This window comes from Diaphorina citri, unplaced genomic scaffold, assembly GCF_000475195.1.
Source record: "Diaphorina citri unplaced genomic scaffold, Diaci psyllid genome assembly version 1.1 scaffold749, whole genome shotgun sequence".
Taxonomy (NCBI): domain Eukaryota; kingdom Metazoa; phylum Arthropoda; class Insecta; order Hemiptera; family Psyllidae; genus Diaphorina; species Diaphorina citri.
In genome coordinates, this window is record NW_007378182.1 from 90,472 (window position 1) to 113,953 (window position 23,482).

The window sequence follows — 23,482 nt, forward strand, 5'->3', positions numbered from 1 at the left end:
GGCGGAGACTAAGAAACGTAAAAACGACTTTACTGTCTTTGTTCTCTCTCTCTTTCTCTCTTTCTCTCTCTGTATCCGTAAAATACTATTACAATTCGTTAAAACTTTCCTTAAAAATCCCTAGGAATAGAGAAACGTTACGCAGTCTAAGAGAGAGAGAGAAAGAGAAAGAGAGAGAAGAGAGAGAGAGAGAGAACCAAAGCACAGGTAAAGTCGTTCTTATCGGTTTTTTAGTCTCGCGGAATGGGGGGGGGGGGGGGGGGTTGTAAATTATTGTGCATTTTGCTGACCGATTTATTTTGATATTTTGCGCTACTTTCGACGACTTGTGAGGCGAAAGATTAAGTGTTGACAGAGGTAGTAGATGTTATTTGTTACATAAGACAGAGTATTAGTATATAATCACACACTGAGCTTTAAATAAGGTGCTCTTCTACGTAGTTCAATAGGTTGGTTCCTTTCTTTGGTCCCGTATATAACAAAGTCTTATCTCTTCGCCTTCTCTTCTGCTTCCTTTAAATAGACACCTATTTCTTATTACGGTTCACTTCCCGCCTTTCCCTCCCCCCCCCCCCCCCCCCCCCCCAAACATTTATAACACGTAAAACGACTGCTAAATAAAACTATATAACGAGATGATGAGAAGTGCTGAACATTAAATAAATGCTTACATAGTCTGACGGTTAAGCTTTGGCGTACATACTTTAGCTATGTTCCTCCCCAGTAGTTTCCAAACTTTGCTGATGTCGCGGTACCCTTTTTCAGGAAGCAAACTTTTTTGGTGGACACCCTGGCATACTAAAAACTCTAATACCCCCTCTGCTGAATGCGGTTTACTTTGGATCTTTAGGTTTATCATGGTTCGAGTCCAAGCTGTCCAAGTCAAGTTTGAATTTTATCAGCAAGGTGTTTGTGGAGCGACATATGTAAGTATGGCATATGTGACAAAGCATTCGTTCTCAAAGCAATTAATGGGTATTTCCTTTCTTTTTGTCACTCACCTATACCATTTGCTGACTTTTTAGCTAAATCCCCTTTAGTACTTATTAGCTATAATAATCATTTCTCGGCAAACTCACAACTTTGTGTCGAAGTTGTGTTTTTTATCCCCCCCCCCAAAAAAAAACTAATGGCAACCTGTTTGGGTATCACTGTTTTCTACATTATTCCTCTGGATCCAGAGCTCTTGATAATATCCAAAGAGGGGCCATTAAGAAAATGAAAAGTTGGTAAAATGTATTGTGAAATAATAACGGAAACTGACCTACTTTAGAACGAATACGTTTTGTTTTTTAAGCGAGAATAATTACCCACCATTCTTTTTTTTTAAGAGGTTTGACAGAGGAAACTGGTAACTGCTATGGTCTTATCGTCCCGAAATCGAAGAGAGAAGGAAGAAAGCCAGTCGTTCCGAAAACGAACATTATCCCATCAGGATAAAATCCGCCCCGGGCGGGAATCGAACCCGCGGCCTAGCGCTTACAAGGCAGACGCAAAGATGGGCCGAAGTTGGAACGGACGGGGAAGGGAATAGGATATGTTGGAACGCGGGTGCGGGTGATTACTGGGTCCACAGTTAAGCTATGTCCACACATAGTCGACGCCTTCGGTCGACGAGGTGAATCTATGCTGTCGAGACAGTGTACGGTTTCAGTCGACACCGATCGATCGCGTCGATTGTGGACACGGCTAGAGAACGAGGAGGGAGGGTGTCATTGCCTTAATGTAATGTTACTACCGTCCTTGTTTGTTTGACACTTTGACAGTCTGAGTTTTCCACCTGATTGGTCAAATTTACCAAAGACCAAGTTGAGTACTCTTCACTTTTTTTAGAGGTTTGACAGAGGGAACTGTAACTGCTATGGTCTTATCGTCCTGAAATCGAAGAGAGAAGGAAGACAGGATAGGAGAAAGCCAGCCGTTCCGAGAACGAACATTATCCCATCAGGATAAAATCCGCCCCGGGCGGGAATCGAACCCGCGGCCTAGCGCTTACAAGGCAGACGCACTACCAACTAAGCTAACTAACTTTTAAAAGTGCGATAATAAGTTGTAATAATATCCACTTAATAGTTGTGAGATAATGTTACGTATAGGTACTTGGGAAGTAGGCATTGGTAGAAACATTATTATCAATCTATAACTAGGTATATTCTATAGGTATCCCAATACTTTTTGTGACCTACCTAACCCACCTACCTTCGAGTGTACTAGTCCTAATGGCATGACACACGGCCTACATTAAAATTAAATGTACACTAATGGAAAGGCACTAAGTCTGCGTAGTGTGTCATTGCTACTTCCAACCTACCTTTATAGCTTACCTACCTTTAAAAACATCAACAACAACAATAACAACAACAACAACAACAACAACAACATCAACAACAAAACAACAATAGGATATGAGTATAGGAGTTGGGTAAAGGTTTGTGGAATACTCATTCATATGTTAATATTAATACAACTTACGGCTTTAAAAGCCATTTATTTTTACAATAAATGTGTCATAAATGTGTTAAGTGTGTCCTGATGGGTTACAAAACTTATGGTCGATTTCACCAATATTTTTTCAGCCTTTAGAAGAATTAAAAGGCTTGTTAAGCTAACAACCTGTTAAGTTCCATTTGATTTGTATAGGTTTAACAGAGCTGTTAAGCTAACAGGCTGTTAGGGGCCAAAAAGTTTGATGGTGGGGGGGGGGGGGGGGATTTTACTTTCTGTGACTTCTTATATTGGGGACCCATAGGTTGCGGGTTCGATTCCCGCCCAGGGTGAACTTTATGTGAATAAAGTTTAACTTGTTGAATAAACCTTACCTTACCTTTACTTTAACCGGATTTTATCCTGATGGGATAGATAATGTTTGTTCTCAAAACGGCTGGCTTTCTCCTATCCTGTGTTCCTTCTCTCTTCGATTTCGGGACGATAAGACCATAGCAGTTAAAGTTCCCTCTGTCAAACCTCTTAAAAAAAAAGAAAAAAAAAACAAGAAAGTATTGCAAACTGTCACAAAATTTCAAAATCGGGTTAAACGTGAAAATTTCCGAAGTAAACTCGTACCCCTTTTCATTTTTCAAATTTCCACAATTTTTCCATTTTTTTATGACCGACATTTTTTCGAAGTCCGAAAGTTTTTCTAGATTCCTAAAGTAGGTACATAATACAAATTCGTGTGATGTTCACACCAGACGGTTGTCTAATGAAGGCGAAGGCAAGAGAGCGGGTCACCATGTGTGTAACGTGACGCTATATGAAGTGGTTTTAAGCCATGTATAGGCTAATACTGATTCTAATACTAATGGGCTAATAGAAATACTAATAATACTGATACCAATACAGTCGAACCTGGGTAAACAGAACTTGTGTAAGCAGAAGACTTGGATAAACTAGGGAAAGAAGTCGCCGCTTCATTTTAAGACGAAATCCTGTTGGAAAAGTGGAATTGAGCCTCAGTAAAATAAGTAGTTAATGGGTGTTTTCTGTCCAAGGTCTGGGAGCTTCTGTAAGCAGCAACTTTTCTAACCTGGAAACCTCTATGAGCAGGAAAATACTGTCACTCCCTTACATTCCTGCTTATCGAGGGGTTTTGGTCAGGTTCGACTGTACTGATACTAATAATAATACTGATACTAATAATTATTACTAGTTCTAATGATAATATTAATCGTTATGGAGAGGAGAGGCTCCTTGGTATATATCTCTCAGTTGTTGAATTGTTATCGACGATGATGGCTTTAGAATGCTGCTGTAGACTTTGTTTATCGATTTTGTAACGATGATGATGATGATTATGAAAAAATGATGATGACGACGGTGATGATGGGGACTTGGTTTTCGGCAGCCATGTTTGAATGCTGTTATCTCTACTCTGCTTGTGTAATCGTGTTGAATTGTTTATTATATCGATGGCTTTAGATTTAGGTACTTGAAACTTCAGTTTAGTTATTCTAAGAAGTTTAGAGTTTCGGCAGCCATGTTCTGGAATGCTGTTATCTCTACTAAACTTGTTCATATTTTGATGACTTTAGATTTACTTAAGGTTGTGATTTTAGACTTTGTGATGAGGATTTACTTTAGGTTGTGATTTCAGACTTTGTGATGAGGTATTGAATGATTTAGATAAGGTTAGGAAGGGTTTGTGTAGGATCATTGGATGGAAGTTTAAGTCGGGGTTCCGGGCGCCATGTTGGAATGCTGTTCTCTACTTGCTTTTGTAAGAGCGTGTTGAATTGTTTCATCGATGGCTTTTAGACTTCAGACAATAGTTTCAATCAAGAATGCATAAAATAAAATTTGCCTAGTTTTTCCTAAACTTTTTTGAGACTATGAATGTCTTTTTTTTAACCTCTTGTAATTCGATTGTATAACTATCTGTTTCTGTTTCTCTCTCTCTTTAGGGTGCAATAGTCCTACATACTGAACTCCGCACACATGAATTTCATCAGAAAAGACCCCCCATTTCAATGTAATGTGATGTTTGTCTAACCACTCCCCGTCTGTTTTCTGTTCTGTTTCCAGTCCCTGTTCACGGAGCACTTCGACAAGCATCCCATCATCATTCTCAAGGACATCAAATTCACGGAGCTCCAGTCCATGATTGACTACATGTATGAGGGCGAGGTGAACATCTCTCAGGACCAGCTGCCCTCCTTTCTCAAGGCGGCCGCCTCCATTCAACTCAAAGGTCTCACTCAGAACGTGAAGGCGGAAACGCCGCTCGAAAACGCCGCCAAGCCGCTACCTCAGTTGAATTCGGCGCGGCAGAGCGGCGGTCTGCTCAGCAACGGACAAATGCCGGGCGGTCTGCCTCTCAATGTGGAGCTGGAAGAGGGCCAACAGCGGAAGAAGCGGAAAATGGACACACATCCCCCCTCGTCCGCCTCTTCTTCCCCCTCCCTAGTACCTGACCTGGTGGTTCCTAATGTCATATTGGATGTGCCAGGGGAGAATAACGGGAGCGGCGGGGGCGGCAACACCCCCAATGGACAATCGCAGGGAGCAGGAGGGAACAATGGACAGAACAATGACAACATGAAGAAGGAGCCTTCGGAGTACAGTGGACGTTCAGACGATGAAGAGGAAGATGGAATTAGCCATGATGGTAAGTCACGCGAGCTCTTGGGTTGGATGGCAAAGATGGCCTAAGGCAATAATTCCGACTTTTTTTTCGAATTTGTACTTTGTGTATTGTATGAATTTTGAACGTTAAATTTACTTCTAAACACGTTAAATAAATTATTCAAGACGCTCGTTCCTGGTAAACAGGAGGGTGTGGGTTCAATCCCAACCAAGGTATGGCATTTTAACCTCATGTTAGAGTTTTTTAAATCCTATGATTTTTATGAATCATCAATTTAGAAATTGAGATATGAATGTGAATCAACTTCCAATTGAGAAATAGATGATGACTCATTTCGTTGTCCTTTGCTGGAAAAGGAGATACGTAATGGTATTCTATTCATTATTTCACTACCTTGATGCTGAAAATTAAAAGGGGGAAGATGATTCGTCTCGATTTCCAATGCAATATTCATCTCCGTGAAAAGGTATTGCACGATTAGTAGGTATCATGTTTTTTTTTTTTTTTTTTTTTTTCCTTTTATTCAGACGAGGGCGATTCGTTCCCCAAGAAAGGAATAATCCTAACGTCTAACCCATTATTAACTCACACGTTTATGTAAAAGTACACAGTTTTTTTTTGCGTCCATTGTATAAATTTTCGGACACACCAATTAACCTCTGTATCCGAATTAACCACACTCTTAAACCGGACATTAGGGTGATCTCTGGAGGTTGTTTACGCCGGCTTTTTGGTTAAAAGTCCGGTTCTGCTAAGCAATTTCTCGAGCTGTGCACCATGTTTGTGTCCGGCAATTCTGTAAATACCAACTTTTTTTTCGGAAAAATTTGTATAGGACTTTTATTTCACCAAAAATTTTTTTTCTCCTTACAAAACACCGTTTTTTTCTGGTTAGGGAAGAAGTTTTTTTTTAGACTTGTAAATTTTATTCCTAGTCTTACTGTCTTTGTATTCACTTGCTGAGTTTGATTACTCTCTCGAACACCATCCCCTTGGTGGGAGTGGTGTGTGTCGCGACGAGTTTTGTGATTGCACAAAACTTGCGCGCGCTTTTTCAAATTTTTACGAGACTTGAGAAACCGTCAGACGTGCTTCGGGTTCGGAGTAGTTCGGAAACTCTTTCGGGTCCTATCGAGGGGGAAAGAAACCTCCCGTTTTTGACGGGTGGGCCGTTTCTCCCTCCTGTTAGGTCCCGAAAGGGGGCACACCCCTTGTGCGGATGACGGTTTTGCTGGAAAATACGTCTCACCCAAATAACCTCCCCTGAGGGGACGAACTCGAGGAGACGAAACGACGTTCATGGCGGAAAAGTCCCAATGGAGATGTCAATGATGGAGCGAATCAAATTCACGGATATATCAACAAAAAAAAAAATGGACTTGGAAATTTGACGAGGAAATGTTTAAAAAAGCCCCCTTTTCGAGGTATTTATAACCGGTCCGAGGGGGCCCTAAATTCTTCTCTATCCTCGGGGGCCCCCTCAACTTTCTCCCCTTTCCTATCCTAGGGTGCACCCCGTTTTTTCCTGCCGCGTGATTGGTCCAATGGAGACCGCTCCGTTTGTGTCGAACTTGTTAATATTTTGCGCGCCGCCTGACGCGTGAGATAATTGACGAATGGTGGTGGACCTGGCCCATCTTTTGGGGCTGGTTCCCTATACATACGATGGGACGGTCGACTTTGGGCCTCTTACCTGGCCGAAAATGGGCTTTTTCAGTTTTTTTTTTTATTCTCTTCTTTTTAATCAAATTCTCTAATTTCTCTTACATAATTCTCTCATACTAACTATAATATCTCTATTTTTTTCTCCTACTTTTTCACTACTAGCCTTTTTTTACGAACCTCTTTTCCACTGCTTTCCTGTGCCAATTTTCCTGGAACATTCTTGGGAGTGAATGGTTGCTTGCTCACGAAATATCTTCACTCCGCGTTGGATCGGGGCCTCCCCTGATGGCGGAAGGCGGTAAGACGGGACAAAGCTCTCATGTTCGAAAGAAAGGCGCCCTTGGCGGTCCCTTTTCGACTAGATGTGAGGGCCGCCCCCCCCATGGATCCGCTTTCCGCCCCTCAATGGGGTCCTGGGTTCGACGGGTTTCCGAAGACCGAAATGGGTTTCGCTCGATATTTCGTCTGTCTAATAAATTTTAGGTTAACTTCTAGCGTCTTCTTTATTTTCGTCTTTCTTGAAATGTCGAGTTGGAGCCGAAATTTCGTTCAAACTGGGCTCTTAATCTAGACTTCCAAGGGTTTCAGGAAAATCTCTTTTCTTAGATTTTTTTTCTCGCCCTAGCTCTTTTTTTGTGCTCGGAGATGGCCTTGATTTTTGAATAAGGACTTGGGTGTCCTTTTATTCTTGTCAGTTTTTGTTAATCACTCAAACCAGAGCATAACCAAGGCCTTTCTTTAACAACCAATTTAAATTTCAAGCCTACTTGTCACCTTGTACAATATGAGTTAAAAGTCTTAAAATAGAGAATAAACAAGACAATGATTAAAATTTAATTAAATAAATGAAATAGTAATCCTCTTCCACAAATCTCTCCTCAAATGTCCCCTCTCTGTCGACTCGGAAAACCAACCTCCCCAAAACCTTGACCGGAAAGCCAAGAGGGGTGTCGGGCGTTAGGAAGCGCTGAAACTTGGCTTCGTCCCGATTAGGAATGGCCATTTTGCAGCGTACGAGCGCTCGGTATATTTCGACAGGCCAGTGTGACCCCGCCCTTTGTCACTCCCCGGAAAAACCTTTCCGGGAGCGGGCCAAGAAGCGGCGCGCACTCGCCTTCGCAAATTTCGTACTGGGCGATGCGCAGTGCTACCGAGAATGGTTTCTGCGCGTGCGCAATTCCGTTTTGGTGTCTGCGCATCTATTCAGCTCGATGCGCTCTCTGTGGACTAACTTGATTGGCGAATAAAGGTTGGGCGTTTTTTACGCACGCGCCCTTTCCCGGCTTTGCGGTTTTCTCTGCGCCCCAATAAGATCTGGGTGTGGGGGTGAAATTTTCGATAAGACTGAGGAGGGATATTTTTGAGACTTTTGAGGGCGACTTTTTTAAGTTTTCCAGTCAATGAGGTGACCTCATTCGGCCAAGTATTATGCGTAAAGTGCCACTTGAAATTCAAGCCTTGTTTTGAATCAATTTCGATCAGACTTTGTGTGCTGATATTTTTTGCAGTTTTCTCACTAGCCCGTTTTTTTCTCCTCTCTTGAGGGGGGTTATAAATAATTTGACGAAATTTCTTTAGAGGGGGGATATCTTGATTGATTCAGTTTCTTGATCCTTGATATTTGATCGAGATCAAATTCTTGTTCTTATTAATTTGCAAGGGTTTAGCCTTCTTTTACATCATTGTAATTTGATCCAAGTAAGGGAAGTTTTGTTACAACTTTTGTCAGTTCAAAGTTGGGGTTCAAAATAAGTACGAAAATTTGGTTTCTTGAAAGTTTGAATTATGACCGGGAAAAAGAAATTCGGATCTGGGGTATGTTTTTCCTGTGAGATTTTAGGGACAATTTTCCTTGTTTTCCTCCGGTTTTCCTTGTCCCTTGTTATCTTGTCATTTCTGAAGCTCTCAGCCCAGTCTTTATCAGTAATTTTGTTTTGAAGCCCCAGTCTTTATCAATTTCCGTTTTGAAGCCCTGTCCTTTATCAGCTAGTTTTATTTTGAAGCCCCCCTTTTATCAGCTACTTTTATTTTGAAGGACACCGCGTGACTTCTTATCTCTACTTCAGTTTGTATCTCAATCTTGAAGTTGTCATTTTCCTAGTTTGACAATTTTTTCCTCTGCATTTTCCTCAATTGACACCGATTTTGATCCAACTCTAAATCGATTTTTGTTTTCAATCTACCAATCAATGAATCTCCTATGACCCTTTCGACCCAGATCAATTCGATTCTCTGCCTAATCTATTAAGTTTTCAGTGTTTCCTCGTTGATAAGACTTCATTTCTCGTGATTTCCAATTTTTTCTCCTTTTATCCTATGTCCTGTAAACCTGTTTCTATACCTCCTTTTATCCTATGTCCTGTATCCTGGAATGATGATGGATGTTGCAGACTGTCCAGTTCAATGGCAGAGGAAGACGTGCCCCGCCCCTGATTGTGCCGCCCCCAGGTGAGTCAAAATTGAAAGTTCTTTACTAGTTTTTTTTTTTTTTTTTTTTCAATTATCATTATTTTTTTCAATTATTACTGTTATTTGTTGTAATGTATGATTTTTTTTTGTAAAAAAAAGAAAAATATTTTTATTAAAAAAAAAAAAAAAAAAAAAATAGGTTTGATAGGTTGAAGGGAACTATCACTGCTAAGGTTTTAGCAGTTACAGTTCCCCAGAGAGCGAAGGGAAGGAAGACTGGATAAGAGAAAGCCAGCCTTTCTGCGACAACGATCCTTATCTGTTTAGGATAAAATGCGCCCCGGGCAGGCATCGAATCCGCGACCCAGCGCTTGGAAGGCAGACAAGGTTGGCTTGATACTTTTTAACCAATCGATTGAGTAGAGGTTTTTTTTTACCATTGTATACTATTCCTTTTCATTCCTTGTGTCATTTGATCAGTGGCTGGTGTAATCGGTTGTTGTTTACAGTAGTAACCTACTTGATTTCCAACGAATATGTACTGTCTACTGGGTTTGTTTAGAATATGTTGTTGACAAATGTCTGAAATAGTGACCATTAGGCCATTTTCCTTGTTTAGAATAAACATGTAGGTTTTATGATTTTATTTATACAAAACTACAAAAGACAACCAAGAGACAAAACCTCGAGCGCTTACTCATTGAACTGTCTTCGTATTTAATGTAAACAATAACGGGTGCACATCTACACTCTACAGTACCGTACAAAAAGTCTCTAAAGGTGCGTCCACACTAAAAATCAATCTAAGCGTCCTTCATACTTTTTCAAGAGGTTTAATAGAGGGCATTGTAACTGCTAAGGCCTTATCGTCCCGAAATCGAAGAGAGGAGGAAGACAGGATAAGAGAAAGCCAGCCGTTCCGAGAACGAACCTTGTCTGTTTAGGATAAAATCCGCCCCGGGTGGGAATCAATCCCACCACTTATCGCGTCCATCTCATTGGAGCAGTCAAAATGAATAATTTGGATTTGTTCTGTTTCAGATCATTTGAAAATCTACACAACGATATCCAAGACACAACGATGAAAATCAACACAACGATTCATACCACTACCAAGTCAATTCCAACCAATTTTCAGTGATTCCCAATCTCCTAATACTACTCGTGTGCCGTTCAATACAACTTCCACTAACACATACTAGTACTGTTCAGTACAACTTCCACGAACACATACTAGTACTGTTCAATACAACTTCCACTAACACGCACACCAGTCAGTGAAGTTGTGGAATGATAAGACCAGCCTTAGAGGTCAATAGCCTGACAACGACTCCAGTGAGCAATAGTGCGCGGCTACCAGCGAGGAAACTATCAGTCTGTTTGGTAAGTGAGATGAAATTTGAGTATTGAATTCGCTATTTTTTGCTTTGTTGGTTAAAAAATTAAAAGATTTTTTTTTAAGAGGTTTGACAGAGGGAACTGTAACTGCTATGGTCCTATCTTCCCGAAAATCGAAGAGAGAAGGAAGACAGGATAGGAGAAAGCCAGCCGTTCCGAGAACGAACATTATCCCATCAGGATAAAATGCCGAGCGGGAATCGAACCCGCGGCCTAGCGCTTACTAGGCAGGCGGGTTCTCTCATGAGAACAACGAAGAATTTCATCAATTCTTCATCAGTATTTCTTCCCTGAAAAGTAGTCTGTGTTTAAACTTGAATGAAAATCATTCCAATTTTCTCTCATGATGTCTTCATGAATCCTTCAATTTTTTTCTCTCATCTTGTCTTGTCTTCAAATTGGCTTCCTGTCGAGTGGAGAGAAAAAAATCCAATCTCAATACAAACAAACCAGAACAACCATCTAGGTATAAATTTCATCTCCAATTCTTCATGCTTGTCTATTAGGACAATCTTGACTGGAACGAGAGAATGTATTAGATCGCTAAGATTTTCTCTTGAATTCCCCTGAGAGTTTTGAAATCACTTCCAAGAGAGGAAAAAAAATCGAACCATCTAACTCTCAGAACGGTTCTGGTAAAGAAAAATTACAAATAATAAATGAATTTTTAAACTCAATCTAAGTATATCAAACAGGCAAGTTGGTGTGGTAATGCAAGTGGAACCATTTTTTATGAAACTATGTTAGGTTTGTCAGCGCAAATCGAGAAAACTATAACGAGGAAATTTTCGTGGTGTGAACATCACACGACTTTTCTTGTCCCATTGGACTTTCCCCCCTGGTGTTAGGCGAATGATTCTTTTGTGGGGGTTTTAGGTACAGTGTTAGAGGGGGTCTACACCCATAAAAGTTGGGCCTTAGCTTGGAGGTGTATTAATTGTGTAACCCTTTCTTCCCTGTTTTTCAATTCGAAAATAACTTTTACGTGATCTCTACGAGGGAACTGTAACCGCTAAGGTATTATTGTCTCGAAAACGAAAAAAAAAAATAATAAATAAAAAAATAGGAAGACAAAAAAAAAAAAAAAAAAAAAAAAAGAGATCTCTTATCTTTGATTTTTCTTTCTTTTTTGCCCTAGCTCTTTTTTGTGCTCGGAGATGGCCTTGATTTTTGAATAAGAACAATAATTGTTCTTGATTTTGTTTCAAAGGGCTGTGACTTTGATTCACTTCTGAATAAGGACTTGGGTGTCCTTTTGTTCTTGTCAGTTTTTTTGTTAATCACTCAAACCAGAGCATAACCAAGGCCTTTCTTTAACAACCAATTTAAATTTCAATGCTACTTGTCACCTTGTACGATATGAGTTGAAAGTTTTAAAATAGAGAATAAACAAGACAATAATTAAAATTAAATTAAATAAATGAAATAGTAATCCTCTTCCACAAGTCTCTCCTCAAATGTCCCCCTCTCTGTCGACTCGGAAAACCAACCTTTTACGCACGCGCCCTCTCTCGGCTATGCGGTTTTCTTTGCGCCCCAATAAGATCTGGGTGTGGGGGTGAAATTTTTTCGATAAGACTGAGGAGGGATATTTTTGAGATTTTGAGGGCGACTCTTTAAGTTTTCCAGTCAATGAGGTGACCTCATTGGGCCAAGTATTATGATCTTGTGGCGTAAAGTGCCACTTGAAATTCAAGCCTTGTTTTGAATCAATTTCGATCAGACTTTGCTGATATTTTTTGCAGTTTTGTCACTAGCTCGTTTTTTTCTCCTCTCTTGAGGGGGTTATAAATAGTTTGACGAAATCTCTTTAGAGGGGGGATATCTTGATTGATTCAGTTTCTTGATCCTTGATATTTGATCGAGATCAAATTCTTGTTCTTATTAATTTGCAAGGGTTTAGCCTTCTTTTACATCTTTGTAATTTGATCCAAGTAAGGGAAGTTTTGTTACAACTTTTGTCAGTTTAAAGTTGGGGTTCAAAATAAGTACGAAAATTTGGTTTCTTGAAAGTTTGAATTATGACCGGGAAAAAGAAATTCGGATGTTTTTCCTATGGGATTTTAGGGACAATTTTCCTTCGGTTTTCCTCCGGTTTTCCTTGTCCCTTGTTATCTTGTCATTTCTGAAGCTCTCAACCCAGTCTTTATCAGTAATCCTACCAAATTTCAGCTTTCTAGGTGTTGTGGTTCTCGAGATAGAGCGATCAGTGTGTGAATATGAAATGTGAATGAGTGAATGGATCTTGTTTTTATAATATAAGATTTTGTTTTGAAGCCCCAGACTTTATCAATTTCCGTTTTGAAGCCCTGTCCTTTATCAGCTACTTTTATTTTGAAGGACACCGCGTGACTTCTTATCTCTACTTCAGTTTGTATCTCAATCTTGAAGTTGTCATTTTCCCGTTTTGAAGCCCTGTCCTTTATCAGCTAGTTTTATTTTGAAGCCCCCCTTTTATCAGCTACTTTTATTTTGAAGGACACCGCGTGACTTCTTATCTCTACTTCAGTTTGTATCTCAATCTTGAAGTTGTCATTTTCCTAGTTTGACAATTTTTTCCTCTGCATTTTCCTCAATTGACACCGATTTTGATCCAACTCTAAATCGATTTTTGTTTTCAATCTACCAATCAATGAATCTCCTATGACCCTTTCGACCCAGATCAATTCGATTCTCTGCCTAATCTATTGAGTTTTCAGTTTTTCCTCGTTGATAAGACTTCATTTCTCGTGATTTCCAATTCTTTCTCCTTTTATCCTATGTCCTGTAAACCTGTTTCTATACTCCTTTTATCCTATGTCCTGTATCATGACCCTTTTGTCCCAGATCAATTCGATTCTCTGCCTAATCTATTAAGTTTTCAGTGTTTCCTCGTTGATAAGACTTCATTTCTCGTGATTTCCAATTTTTTCTCCTTTTATCCTATGTCCTGTAAACCTGTTTCTATACTCCTTTTATCCTATGTCCTGTATCCTGGAATGATGATGGATGTTGCAGACTGTCAGTTCAATGGCAGAGGAAGACGTGCCCCGCCCCTGATTGTGCCGCCCCCAGGTGAGTCAAATTGAAAGTTCTTTACTAGTTTTTACTTCAATAGGCTTGATAGGTTGAAGGGAACTGTCACTGCTAAGGTTTTAGCAGTTACAGTTCCCCAGAAAGCGAAGGGAAGGTAGACAGGATAGGAGAAAGTCACCCTTTCCGACAACAAACCTTCAAACGGTGTGCGCGCGTTTTTTCTGCAACCGGTGTCACGCTTGTTTTTTTCGTTGCATTTTCCGTTGAAATTTTCTGTTTTGCATGACTTTTTTTTTCTCAAAACGATTAGTTTTCGTTTCGCATGCTTTCTACTTATGATTTTTGCCTAATTTTTTATTCTGAACAACTTAGGGCAAAACTTGACCTTTTTTGGGGCGATTCGTTCCCCAAGAAAGGAATAATCCTAACGTCTAACCCATTATTAACTCACACGTTCATGTCAGTTTTTTTTGCGTCCATTGTATAAATTTTCGGACACACCAATTAACCTCTGTATCCGAATTAACCACACTCTTAAACCGGACATTAGGGTGATCTCTGGAAGTTGTTTACGCCGGCTTTTTGGTTGTTGAAAAAGTCCGGTTTTGCTAAGCAATTTCTCGAGCTGTGCACCACGTTTGTGTCCGGCAATTCTGTAAATACCAACTTTTTTTTCGGGAAAATTTGTATAGGACTTTTTTTTTCCACCAAAATTTTTTTTTTTTCTCCTTACAAAACACCGTTTTTTTCAAGCGGAGCACAGTTTGAGAACCACTGGAGTAGAGGTTTTTTTACCCTTGTATACTATTCCTTTTCATTCCTTGTGTCATATGATCAGTGACCGGTGTAATCGGTTGTTGTTTACAGTAGTAACCTACTTGATTTCCGAGGAATATGTACTGTCTACTGGGTTTGTTAAGAATATGTTGTTGACAAATGTCTGAAATATTGACCATTAGGCCATTTTCTTTGTTTAGAATAAACATGTTTATAATTTTATTTATACAAAAGACAACCAAGAGACATAACCTCGAGCGCTTACTCATTGAACTGTCTTCGTATTTAATGTAAACAATAACGGGTGCACATCTACACTCTACAGTACCGTACAAAAGGTCTCTAAAGGTGCGTCCACACTAAAAATCAATCCAAGCGTCCTTCATACTTTTTCAAGAGGTTTAATAGAGGGAATTGTAACTGCTAAGGCCTTATCGTCCCGAAATCGAAGAGAGGAGGACAGGCTAGGAGAAAGCCAGCCGTTCCGAGAACGAACCTTATCTGTTTAGGATAAAATCCGTCCCGGGTGGGAATCAATCCCACCACTTATCGCGTCCATCTCATTGGAGCAGTCGAAATGAACAATTTTGATTTGTTCTGTTTCAGCTCATTTGCAAATCTACACAACGATATCCAAGACAGGATAGGAGAAAGCCAGCCGTTCCGAGAACGAACCTTATCTGTTTAGGATAAAATCCACCCCGGGTGGGAATCAATCCCACCGCTAATCGCGTCCATCTCATTGGAGCAGTCGAAATGAACAATTTTGATTTGTTCTGTTTCAGCTCATTTGCAAATCTACACAACGATATCCAAGAAGTTCATACCACTACCAAGCCAATTCCAACCAATTCCCAGTGATTCCCAATCTCTTAATACTACTCGTGCACTTCAATACAACTTCTACTAACACATACTAGTACTGTTCAATGCAACTTCCACTAACACATACTAGTACGTAGTACTGTTCAATACAACTTCAACTAACACGCACACCAGCCAGTGAAGTTGTGGAATGATAAGACCAGCCTAAGAGGTCAATGGCCTGACAATGACTCCAGTGAGCAACAGCGCGCGGCTACCTAGCGAGGAAACTATCAGTCTGTTTGGTAAGTGAGATGAACTTTGAGTATTGAATTCGCTATTATTTTTTGTTTTGTTGGTTTAAAAAAGAAAAGATTTTTTTTTTAAGAGGTTTGACAGAGGGAACTGTAACTGCTATGGTCCTATCGTCCCGAAATCGAAGAGAGGAGGACAGGATAGAAGAAAGCCAGCCGTTCCGAGAACGAACATTATCCCATCAGGATAAAATCCGCGCCGGGCGGAAATCGAACCCGCGGAATAGACTAAGACCTTATCGCTCCGAAAGCGATGAGAGAAGAAAGACAGGATAGGAGAAAGCCAGACGTCCGTTTGGGATTCAGGATAAAGCTCGCCTCGAGCGGGAATGGATCTCACGGCCTAGCGCTTACAAGGCAGGCGGGTTCTCTCATGAGAACAACGAAGTATTTCATCAATTCTTCATCAGTATTTCTTCCCTGAAAAGTAGTCTGTGTTTAAAAACTTGAATGAAAATCATTCCAATTTTCTCTCATGATGTCTTCATGAATTTTGATTTCATCAATTCTTCGTCAGCATTTCTTCCCTGAAAAGTAGTCTGTGTTTAAAAACTTGAATGAAAATCATTCCAATTTTCTTTCATGATGTCTTCATGAATTTTGATTTCATCAATTCTTCATCAGTATTTCTTCCCTGAAAAGTAGTCTGTGTTTAAACTTGAATGAAAATCATTCCAATTTTTTCTCATGATGTCTTCATGAATCCTTCAAATTTTTTCTCTCATCTTGTCTTGTTTTTAAATTGGCTTCCTGTCGAGTCGAGAGAAAAAAAAATCCAATCTCAACACAAACAAACAAACAAACCAGAACCATCTAGGTATAAATTTCATCTCCAATTCTTCATGCTTGTCTATTAGGACAATCTTGAGTGGAACGAGAGAATGCATTAGATCGCTAAGATTTTCTCTCGAATTCCCCTGAGAGTTTTGAAATCACTTCCAAGAGAGGGGAAAAAATCGAACTATCCAACTCTCAGAACTGTTCTGGTAAAGAAAAATTACAAAAAAGTACAAGTAATTATTATTACTTTTTTGGATTTTTTAACTCAATCTAAGTATATCAAACAGGCAAGTTGGTGTGTGGTAATGCAAGTGGAACCATTTTTTTGTATGAAACTATGTTGGGTTTCTCAGCGCAAATCGAGAAAACTATAACGAGGAAATTTTCGTGGTGTGAACATCACACGACTTTTCTTGTCCTATTGGACTTTCCCCTTGTGTTCGGCGAAGGATTCTTTTGTGGGGGTTTTTAGGTACAGTGTTAGGGGGTCTACAGCCATAAAAGTTGAGCCTTAGCTTGGAGGTGTATTAATTGTGTAACCCTTTCTTCCCTGTTTTTCAATTCAAAAATAACTTTTACGTGATCTCTAAGAAGGAACTGTAACCGCTAAGGTGTTATTGTCTCGAAAACGAAAAAAAAAGGAAGACAGGACATGAGAAAGTCGGCCGTTCCTAGAACGAAACTTATCTGTTCAGGATAAAATCTGCCCCGGGCGAGAATAGAACCCGCGACCTAGCACTTACAAGGCAGGCGTTCTACCCTCCTCCAAGCCAACTAGGCTGGCGCTGAAACATATTTAGGCTCTAGGGACCTCCAAACTTGTTACAAAAACGACCATCGAAAATTTCAGTCTTAACCTTTCCTTGGTATAGGATAAGGAAAGTAAAACCATTACTTTGCTTCGCTCGACTATATCTGTTCCACAAGTACAGTAAATTCAATTAAAATCAAAGTGTTATCTGTTCAGGATAAAATCTGCCCCGGGCGAGAATCGATCCCGCTACCTAGCACTTACAAGGCAGGCGTTCGACCCTCCCTCCAAACCAACTAATAATAGTGCTTATTTATACTGCTCGCATAGGACTGAAAAGTCCCTTTACTCCAGCAGTAGGCTACTACTATTATTGTGGTCAAATTCTCAAATTATATTGAGGATAAAATTCCATACCTCGGCTGGGATTGAACCCACGCCCTCCTGTTTAACAAGCGAGCGTCTTGACCACTACACCACCGAGGTAGGTTGTAGACCGAACACCGAAAGTAGACCCACTTAAAGGAAGATCGGAACCCTTGCGCTGAAACATATTTAGGCTCCAAACTTGTTACAAAAATGACCATCGAAAATTTCAGTCTTAACCTTTCCTTGGTATATAGGATAAGGAAAGTAAAACCATTACTTTGCTTCGCTCGACTATATCTGTTCCACAAGTACAGTAAATTCAATTAAAATCAAAGTGTGAAGTATATAAAATTATCAGAGAAATTTTTCCTTCGCTCTGTAACTACTCTGTTGTAGTTATTATCATTTCGTATGGAACTCTATTACTCTACAGTAGTTATTATTATGAGTAGCAGCAGCATTAGGTTATTTATTGCACAGGAAAAATGTGTTCGCGTTTCTTTAGTTCATTACACACATATTGGGAAACGTTATCTCTATTTGCTAACTGCTGCTGGTCTCTTGATGGAATTGCTGTTGTTGCTGTAACTACTCTATGGTAGTTATTATCATTTTGTATGGAACTCTACAGTACTTATTATTATGAGTAGCAGCAGCATTAGGTTATTTATTGCACAGGAAAAATGTGTTCGCGTTTCTTTTCTTTAGTTCACACATATTGGGAAACGTTATCTCTATTTGCTAACTGCTGCTGGTCTCTTGATGGAATTGCTGTTGTTGCTGCTACTGTTGTTATACTGCTCTTGTTGTTGCTCTTATTTTGCTGTTGTTGTTGATTTGCTACTGTTGTTATATTGCTCTTGTTGTTGCTCATTTTGCTGTTGTTGTTGATAATAATGGTTAATTTTATTCCTACTTGGACCGAAATGAACAGTGTTCGGTTTGTGGGAATCGATTTTGGAACGCTTCCTAAAAAGCAACTTTTGCACGTCGCATTTGACGAAATTCTGACGTCACAGTATTGTAGATTCGTATAAGCTTAATTCATCCTTTGGGACAGTTCACCCTATACTTAAGCCTTAGAGTGGGCTTTTTGTGAATGAAGTTAAGTTGAAACTATGTCACAGTTGCTATGTATAATAATGGTCATGTAAGGGTTTCAAAGGTTTTTCTTCTGTAATGTGACGTCATAACCTTTTGCAAGTCTGAAGTATGTTATGGAACGTAGGCTTGTAGGCCAATTTGGGAATAGGGCCGCTTTTAGAAAGATTAAACTGTCGAAAAATGAGAACATACTATCAAATAACGCTGGTAGCAAGACCGTACGATTCTTACGTCCAATGTTCGTTTCTCGAGTCTCGAACTTCTTGCATTAGATTGCGATACAAATAAATGAACGTAGCTATACAATTTTTTATGCATTTTAAAGAGAAAGTCCCAGGCCCAAGATATGGCTACTGACAGAGAGGTATTTATTACTTTAAACAGCTCGTAGAGTTATTCTTATATTGAATTACGGGGTGTAAAAAAGAAGAAAAATAGTCAAGTGCATTTACTTGTGCACACACAGCAGCCCACCTCTGTGGCTGAATGGCCAAGAGCACTGACTCTCAACCCCGAGGTGCTGGGTCCAAATCCCGGCCAGGGCGGAAATTTTAGGTAAAATTTTTGGGATGGAGGTAGCGTACTTCTGATGCTAAGGCTAGGGACAATCTTTGCAAGAGAAACTGATACGAGCGAGGTTCACCAAAAAACACGCTTGAGGGTAGAGCCAGCTTTTTTCAAAAAGGAAATCGACTCGGTCTCAGGAAAAGCTCTAGGTAGATGATCCCGCCCCGGGCGGATTTCATCCTAAAGAGATGAGGTTCGTTCTCGGAACGGCTGGCTTTCTCCTATCCTGTCTTCCTTCTCTCTTCGCTTTCGGGACAAAAAACAATAAGACCTTGGTAGTTACAGTTCCGTTTAACAAACTTTTTTTTTAATTCCCTGGTTAAGTGTAAGATTTACATACCCTGGTACTGAATTCATCGTGGTATCTTGTGGTCTGACCGTATCGGATCTGCTACTGTTGTTATACTGCTCTTGTTGTTGCTCTTATTTTGCTGTTGTTGTTGATAATAATGGTTTGAATTTTATTCCTACTTGGACCGAAATGAACAGTGTTCGGTTTGTGGGAATCGATTTTGAACGCTTCCTAAAAAGCAACTTTTACACGTCGCATTTGACGAAATTCTGACGTCACAGTATTGTAGATTCGTATAAGCTTAATTCATTCTTTGGGACAGTTAACCCCATACCTAAGCCTTAGAGTGGGCTTTTTGTGAATGGAGTTAAGTTGAAACTATGTCACAGTTGCTATGTATAATAATGGTCATGTAAGGTTTTCAAAGGTTTTTCTTCTGTAATGTGACGTCATAACCTTTTGCAAGTCTGAAGTATGTTATGGAACGTAGTCTTATAGGCCAATTTGGGAATAGGGCCGCTTTTAGAAAGAAACTGTCGAAAAATGAGAACATACTGTCAAATAACGCTGATAGCGAGACCGTACGATTCTTACGTCCAATGTTCGTTTCTCGAGTCTCGAACTTCTTGCATTAGATTGCGATACAAATAAATGAACGTAGCTAAACTAGGAGAGAATTTGTGCTGTGTCCAGTTTTGAAGTGCGAGAACACAATTTGTTTGAGAATTTATTCTCTACAGGGTGTAGCCAATAGTCGAGGCCACTCGGTTATTTGTAAACAGAGTCGGGCGATTTTCGTTTTGGTTTGTAAACAATTCCAGCTGTCTGTCCATTTCCTTTGGGAAATTTCCTTCGAGTGGGTGGCCCTTTTCTGATTGAGGAAATCTGCGAGCATTGGAAGGTTCAGTCGCTCCTTTGGGGGCCCCTCGTAGAGTCTTTTCTTCGGAGTTTTACAGTAGTAGTAGCCTACTGCTAAAGGGACTTTTCAGTCCTATGCGAGTTACTCGAAAAAGATGAGATCCTAAATTTGGGTCCCACCCTATACTATAGTTGAGTTTTGTAGTCTCACGCTGGCTGGCTTGTTGCTGTAGAATCAAAAGAATTGGATCACCTTGCTCTATCAAGCGAAACTGTACCTGAGTTTAATACATGTTCTCCAACCGAGTCTTGAAATGTTTGATCACTCGGCAGAATTTCCTTCGATTGCGCGGACTTCAATTCGATTCGCTACGGTCAAGTTTTTCCATCCATTTGCCTGGTCACAAAGTAGATTTCATAGTTCTCTATCTATCTAGCTAGCTATCTGGTGTACTTTGGAATTTTCACTATTTTTTCTCTCCTTTTCACTCCCCTTGTCTTTTCTTATTTGGAGTTTGGGTCTCTTCAAACCAAATCTCAAAAGTTCAGCTTCAAATCAAAAGCTCAGGAGTTGTAGCCTTCAAAAAGCGTCTCTTAATTTGTTACTTGTAACATCGATTGCAAATCTTTTGACAGAATACTTTCTGGTGTTCTCGTGTTGACCCAGCACCATACTACGGGATGGGCATGCACATGCGTCGAATGTAGCAGTTGTTTCATTCCTACGAAATAAAAACGGCGGTGAAGCACTCATCTTTAAAAAATAAATGAAAAAATCCTTAGGTTTGAATCAACAACCTTACGCTATTATCTCACCACAGCCTGTTTACAGATGGTCTTTGATGTTCCAGCAGTAGTGAAAAGAAGGCCAGGTTCTCTTGCTGTCGTATTGGATTTGATATGAGAAATATACATATGGTCTTTTATGTTCCAGCAGTAGTGAAAGGAAGGCCAGGTTCTCTTGCTGTCGTATTGGATTTGATATGAGAAATAACTAGGAGAGAATTTGTGCTGTGTCCAGTTTTGAAGTGCGAGAACACAATTTGTTTGAGAATTTATTTTCTACAGGGTGGCGCCAATAGTTGAGGCCACTCTGTCATTTGTAAACAGAGCCGGGTGATTTTCGTTTTGGTTTGTAAACAATTCCAGCTGTCTGTCCAATTCCTTTGGGAAATTTCCTTCGAGTGGCCCTTCCTTTTCTGATTGAGGAAATCTGCGAGCATTGGAAGGTTCAGTCGCTCCTTTGGGGGCCCTCATAGAGTCTTTTGTTCGGAGTTTTACAGTAGTAGTAGTAGTAGTAGCCCACTCCTAAAGGGACTTTTCAGTCCTATGCGAGTTACTCAAAAAAGATGAGATCCTAAATTTGGGTCCCACCCTATACTATAGTTGAGTTTTGTAATCTCACGCTGGCTGGCTTGTTGCTGTAGAATCAAAAGAATTGGATCACCTTGCTCTATCAAGCGAAACTGTACCTGAGTTTAATACATAGTTGCTTGGAAAAATTATGTTTAAGTTGCTTGGAAAATTGGATTTTCTTCACACACTGAGGTAGTGTCAGCCATATTGGCTGGGTTTTCACAGCTAGTTGAAGGAAGAGGTTTTTTAAATGGTTTTTCGATCCACGACTTAAAACTGTGAATAATTCACAATGGAGGTTGGAATTTTCAGTGGGTGACATTGAGAGTTTTAAAATTACCCAGGTCCCATTGTGTATGTGTGTTACGTGTGTGATGAAAGACTGAAGAGGATTTTTTCTTCCTAGCTAGTTTTTTTTATGGTATTGCTTAAGATTGTGTTTCAATTTCACGGCTCATGATTAGAGTGTTTTGGTTTAAGTTTGAAAGATATACTGAGAGGAACTGCCTAGTCTTCAAACTAACTACACAAGTAAAACTTTTCGGCTGCTCACGACGGTTAGCTGAGGATAATTTTGTAGTCCAAAAATTTGAAAGATTGAAGAGGATTTTTTCTTCCTATTTTTTTTTTTATGTTATTGCTTAAGATTATGTTTCAATTTCACGGCTCAAGATTAGAGTGTTTTGGTTTAAGTTTGAAAGATATACTGAGAGGAATTGCCTAGTCTTCAAACTAACTACACAAGTAAAACTTTTCGGCTGCTCACGACGGTTAGCTGAGGATAATTTTGTAGTCCAAAAATTTGCTCTTTCATTTCTTAAAATGCCTGTGATAAATTGAAATTTTAAATTTAATTTCAATTCTAATACCTTTTATTTCAATCCTTGATTTTGAACGACTTGTTTTAATTCGGGATCCCGTCTTCTTTCTTGTGTTCCCAGGTTTTACACCACACTTCGACCTCAACCACCTGTTATGGACCTTCTGAAAAACGCTCGCTTGAACTGTGCTAATATCAAGAAACAATTTTTGGACTCTTTGCCGAGAAAAAGGAAAACATACGAACCATCCCGAAATCAAGATCGCGGATAATAAATAGCTTCGTTACTTGAACTGAGTTAGGAATGAGAATTAGATAGTTTTGAAAGAAGAACTAGGGCGTTTACTAAGTATTATGGGTTAACGATTTGGGCTAAGATTCTAATGACCGGGCCCACACTTTGGGATAGATATCCTATTGGGTTAGGCAACATGATTAGCTGCAAATTCCAAAATTGTCCTATCAGGATTGCTCAATCCAATTTGGTTTAAATTCTCTGAAGTTTTGCCCCGGACATTAAGATTTTCAATCTGAGAATAAGGGTTTTAGATGCATATTTCTTTTCTTTGTTGAGGCCTGTCGAAAATTTGGTTTGCTTTTTTTTTTGTGGTTTTGATTGATGACCAATTTTCAAAGGCAGAAAGGTCGGTTTCTTTGTTTATTAGTGATAATCTTTTTTCTGTGATATTTAGGGCTGTGACTTGGGATGTAGAATTTAGATTAAATTGTATTTTATAATATTTACGTTTATCTTATTTAACAGTAAGATGAATTTTAAATTTCACACTTAGCCTTGTAGCGTAGAGTGAAAATAAACCAATAAATTCAGATTTTCTAGTCAGAATTTTTCAAACCGTACATTTCCAAAGCTTTTTATTGTAGATGTTTTTGTTGGCTTTCTTGAGGAAAATTTATTGAAGTACCGCCCTTTAAAAGGGCATTAAATTGGTTGGGCTGTCATTTCTGCCCAGGCCACACTTGGAAATCAATGTTAATCCAAATTGATCGGGCTATTTCATTGGTTAATCCTTAATTCAAAGTTCATCATTACCCAGTTACATTGCTTAGTCCAATATTGGTTTAAGTTTTATTTGACAGGGTGGTCCTGAGCATTATTCAG

General features: G+C 39.6%; 1 protein-coding gene and 2 long non-coding RNA genes across 4 annotated transcripts in view; 2 read left to right on the top strand and 1 right to left on the bottom strand.

Annotated features, from left to right (window-relative positions):
* LOC103511768 (longitudinals lacking protein, isoforms H/M/V) overlaps window positions 1-5,235 on the top strand; it is a 41,333-nt gene extending 36,098 nt beyond the window's left edge. The window contains exon 3 of one of the 2 annotated variants that reach the window (XM_026825435.1): window positions 4,750-5,235. In XM_026825435.1, the coding sequence (XP_026681236.1) occupies window positions 4,750-5,148 (399 nt within the window). In that variant the 3' untranslated portion in view covers window positions 5,149-5,235. Of the gene's footprint in view, window positions 1-4,521 lie in introns of both variants that reach the window. The other variant, XM_008476505.3, reaches the window with a different exon arrangement.
* Window positions 5,236-5,620: 385 nt separating this feature from the next.
* Window positions 5,621-23,222, top strand: LOC103511762. Its single transcript, XR_541489.3, has 3 exons — window positions 5,621-9,196; window positions 10,199-10,540; window positions 22,484-23,222. It is a non-coding gene; the product is annotated as an uncharacterized LOC103511762 (long non-coding RNA).
* LOC113468481 lies at window positions 13,116-13,585 on the bottom strand. Its single transcript, XR_003392217.1, has 2 exons — window positions 13,493-13,585; window positions 13,116-13,327 (listed from the first exon to the last, which is right to left on the bottom strand). It is a non-coding gene; the product is annotated as an uncharacterized LOC113468481 (long non-coding RNA).
* Window positions 23,223-23,482: the final 260 nt, after the last annotated feature.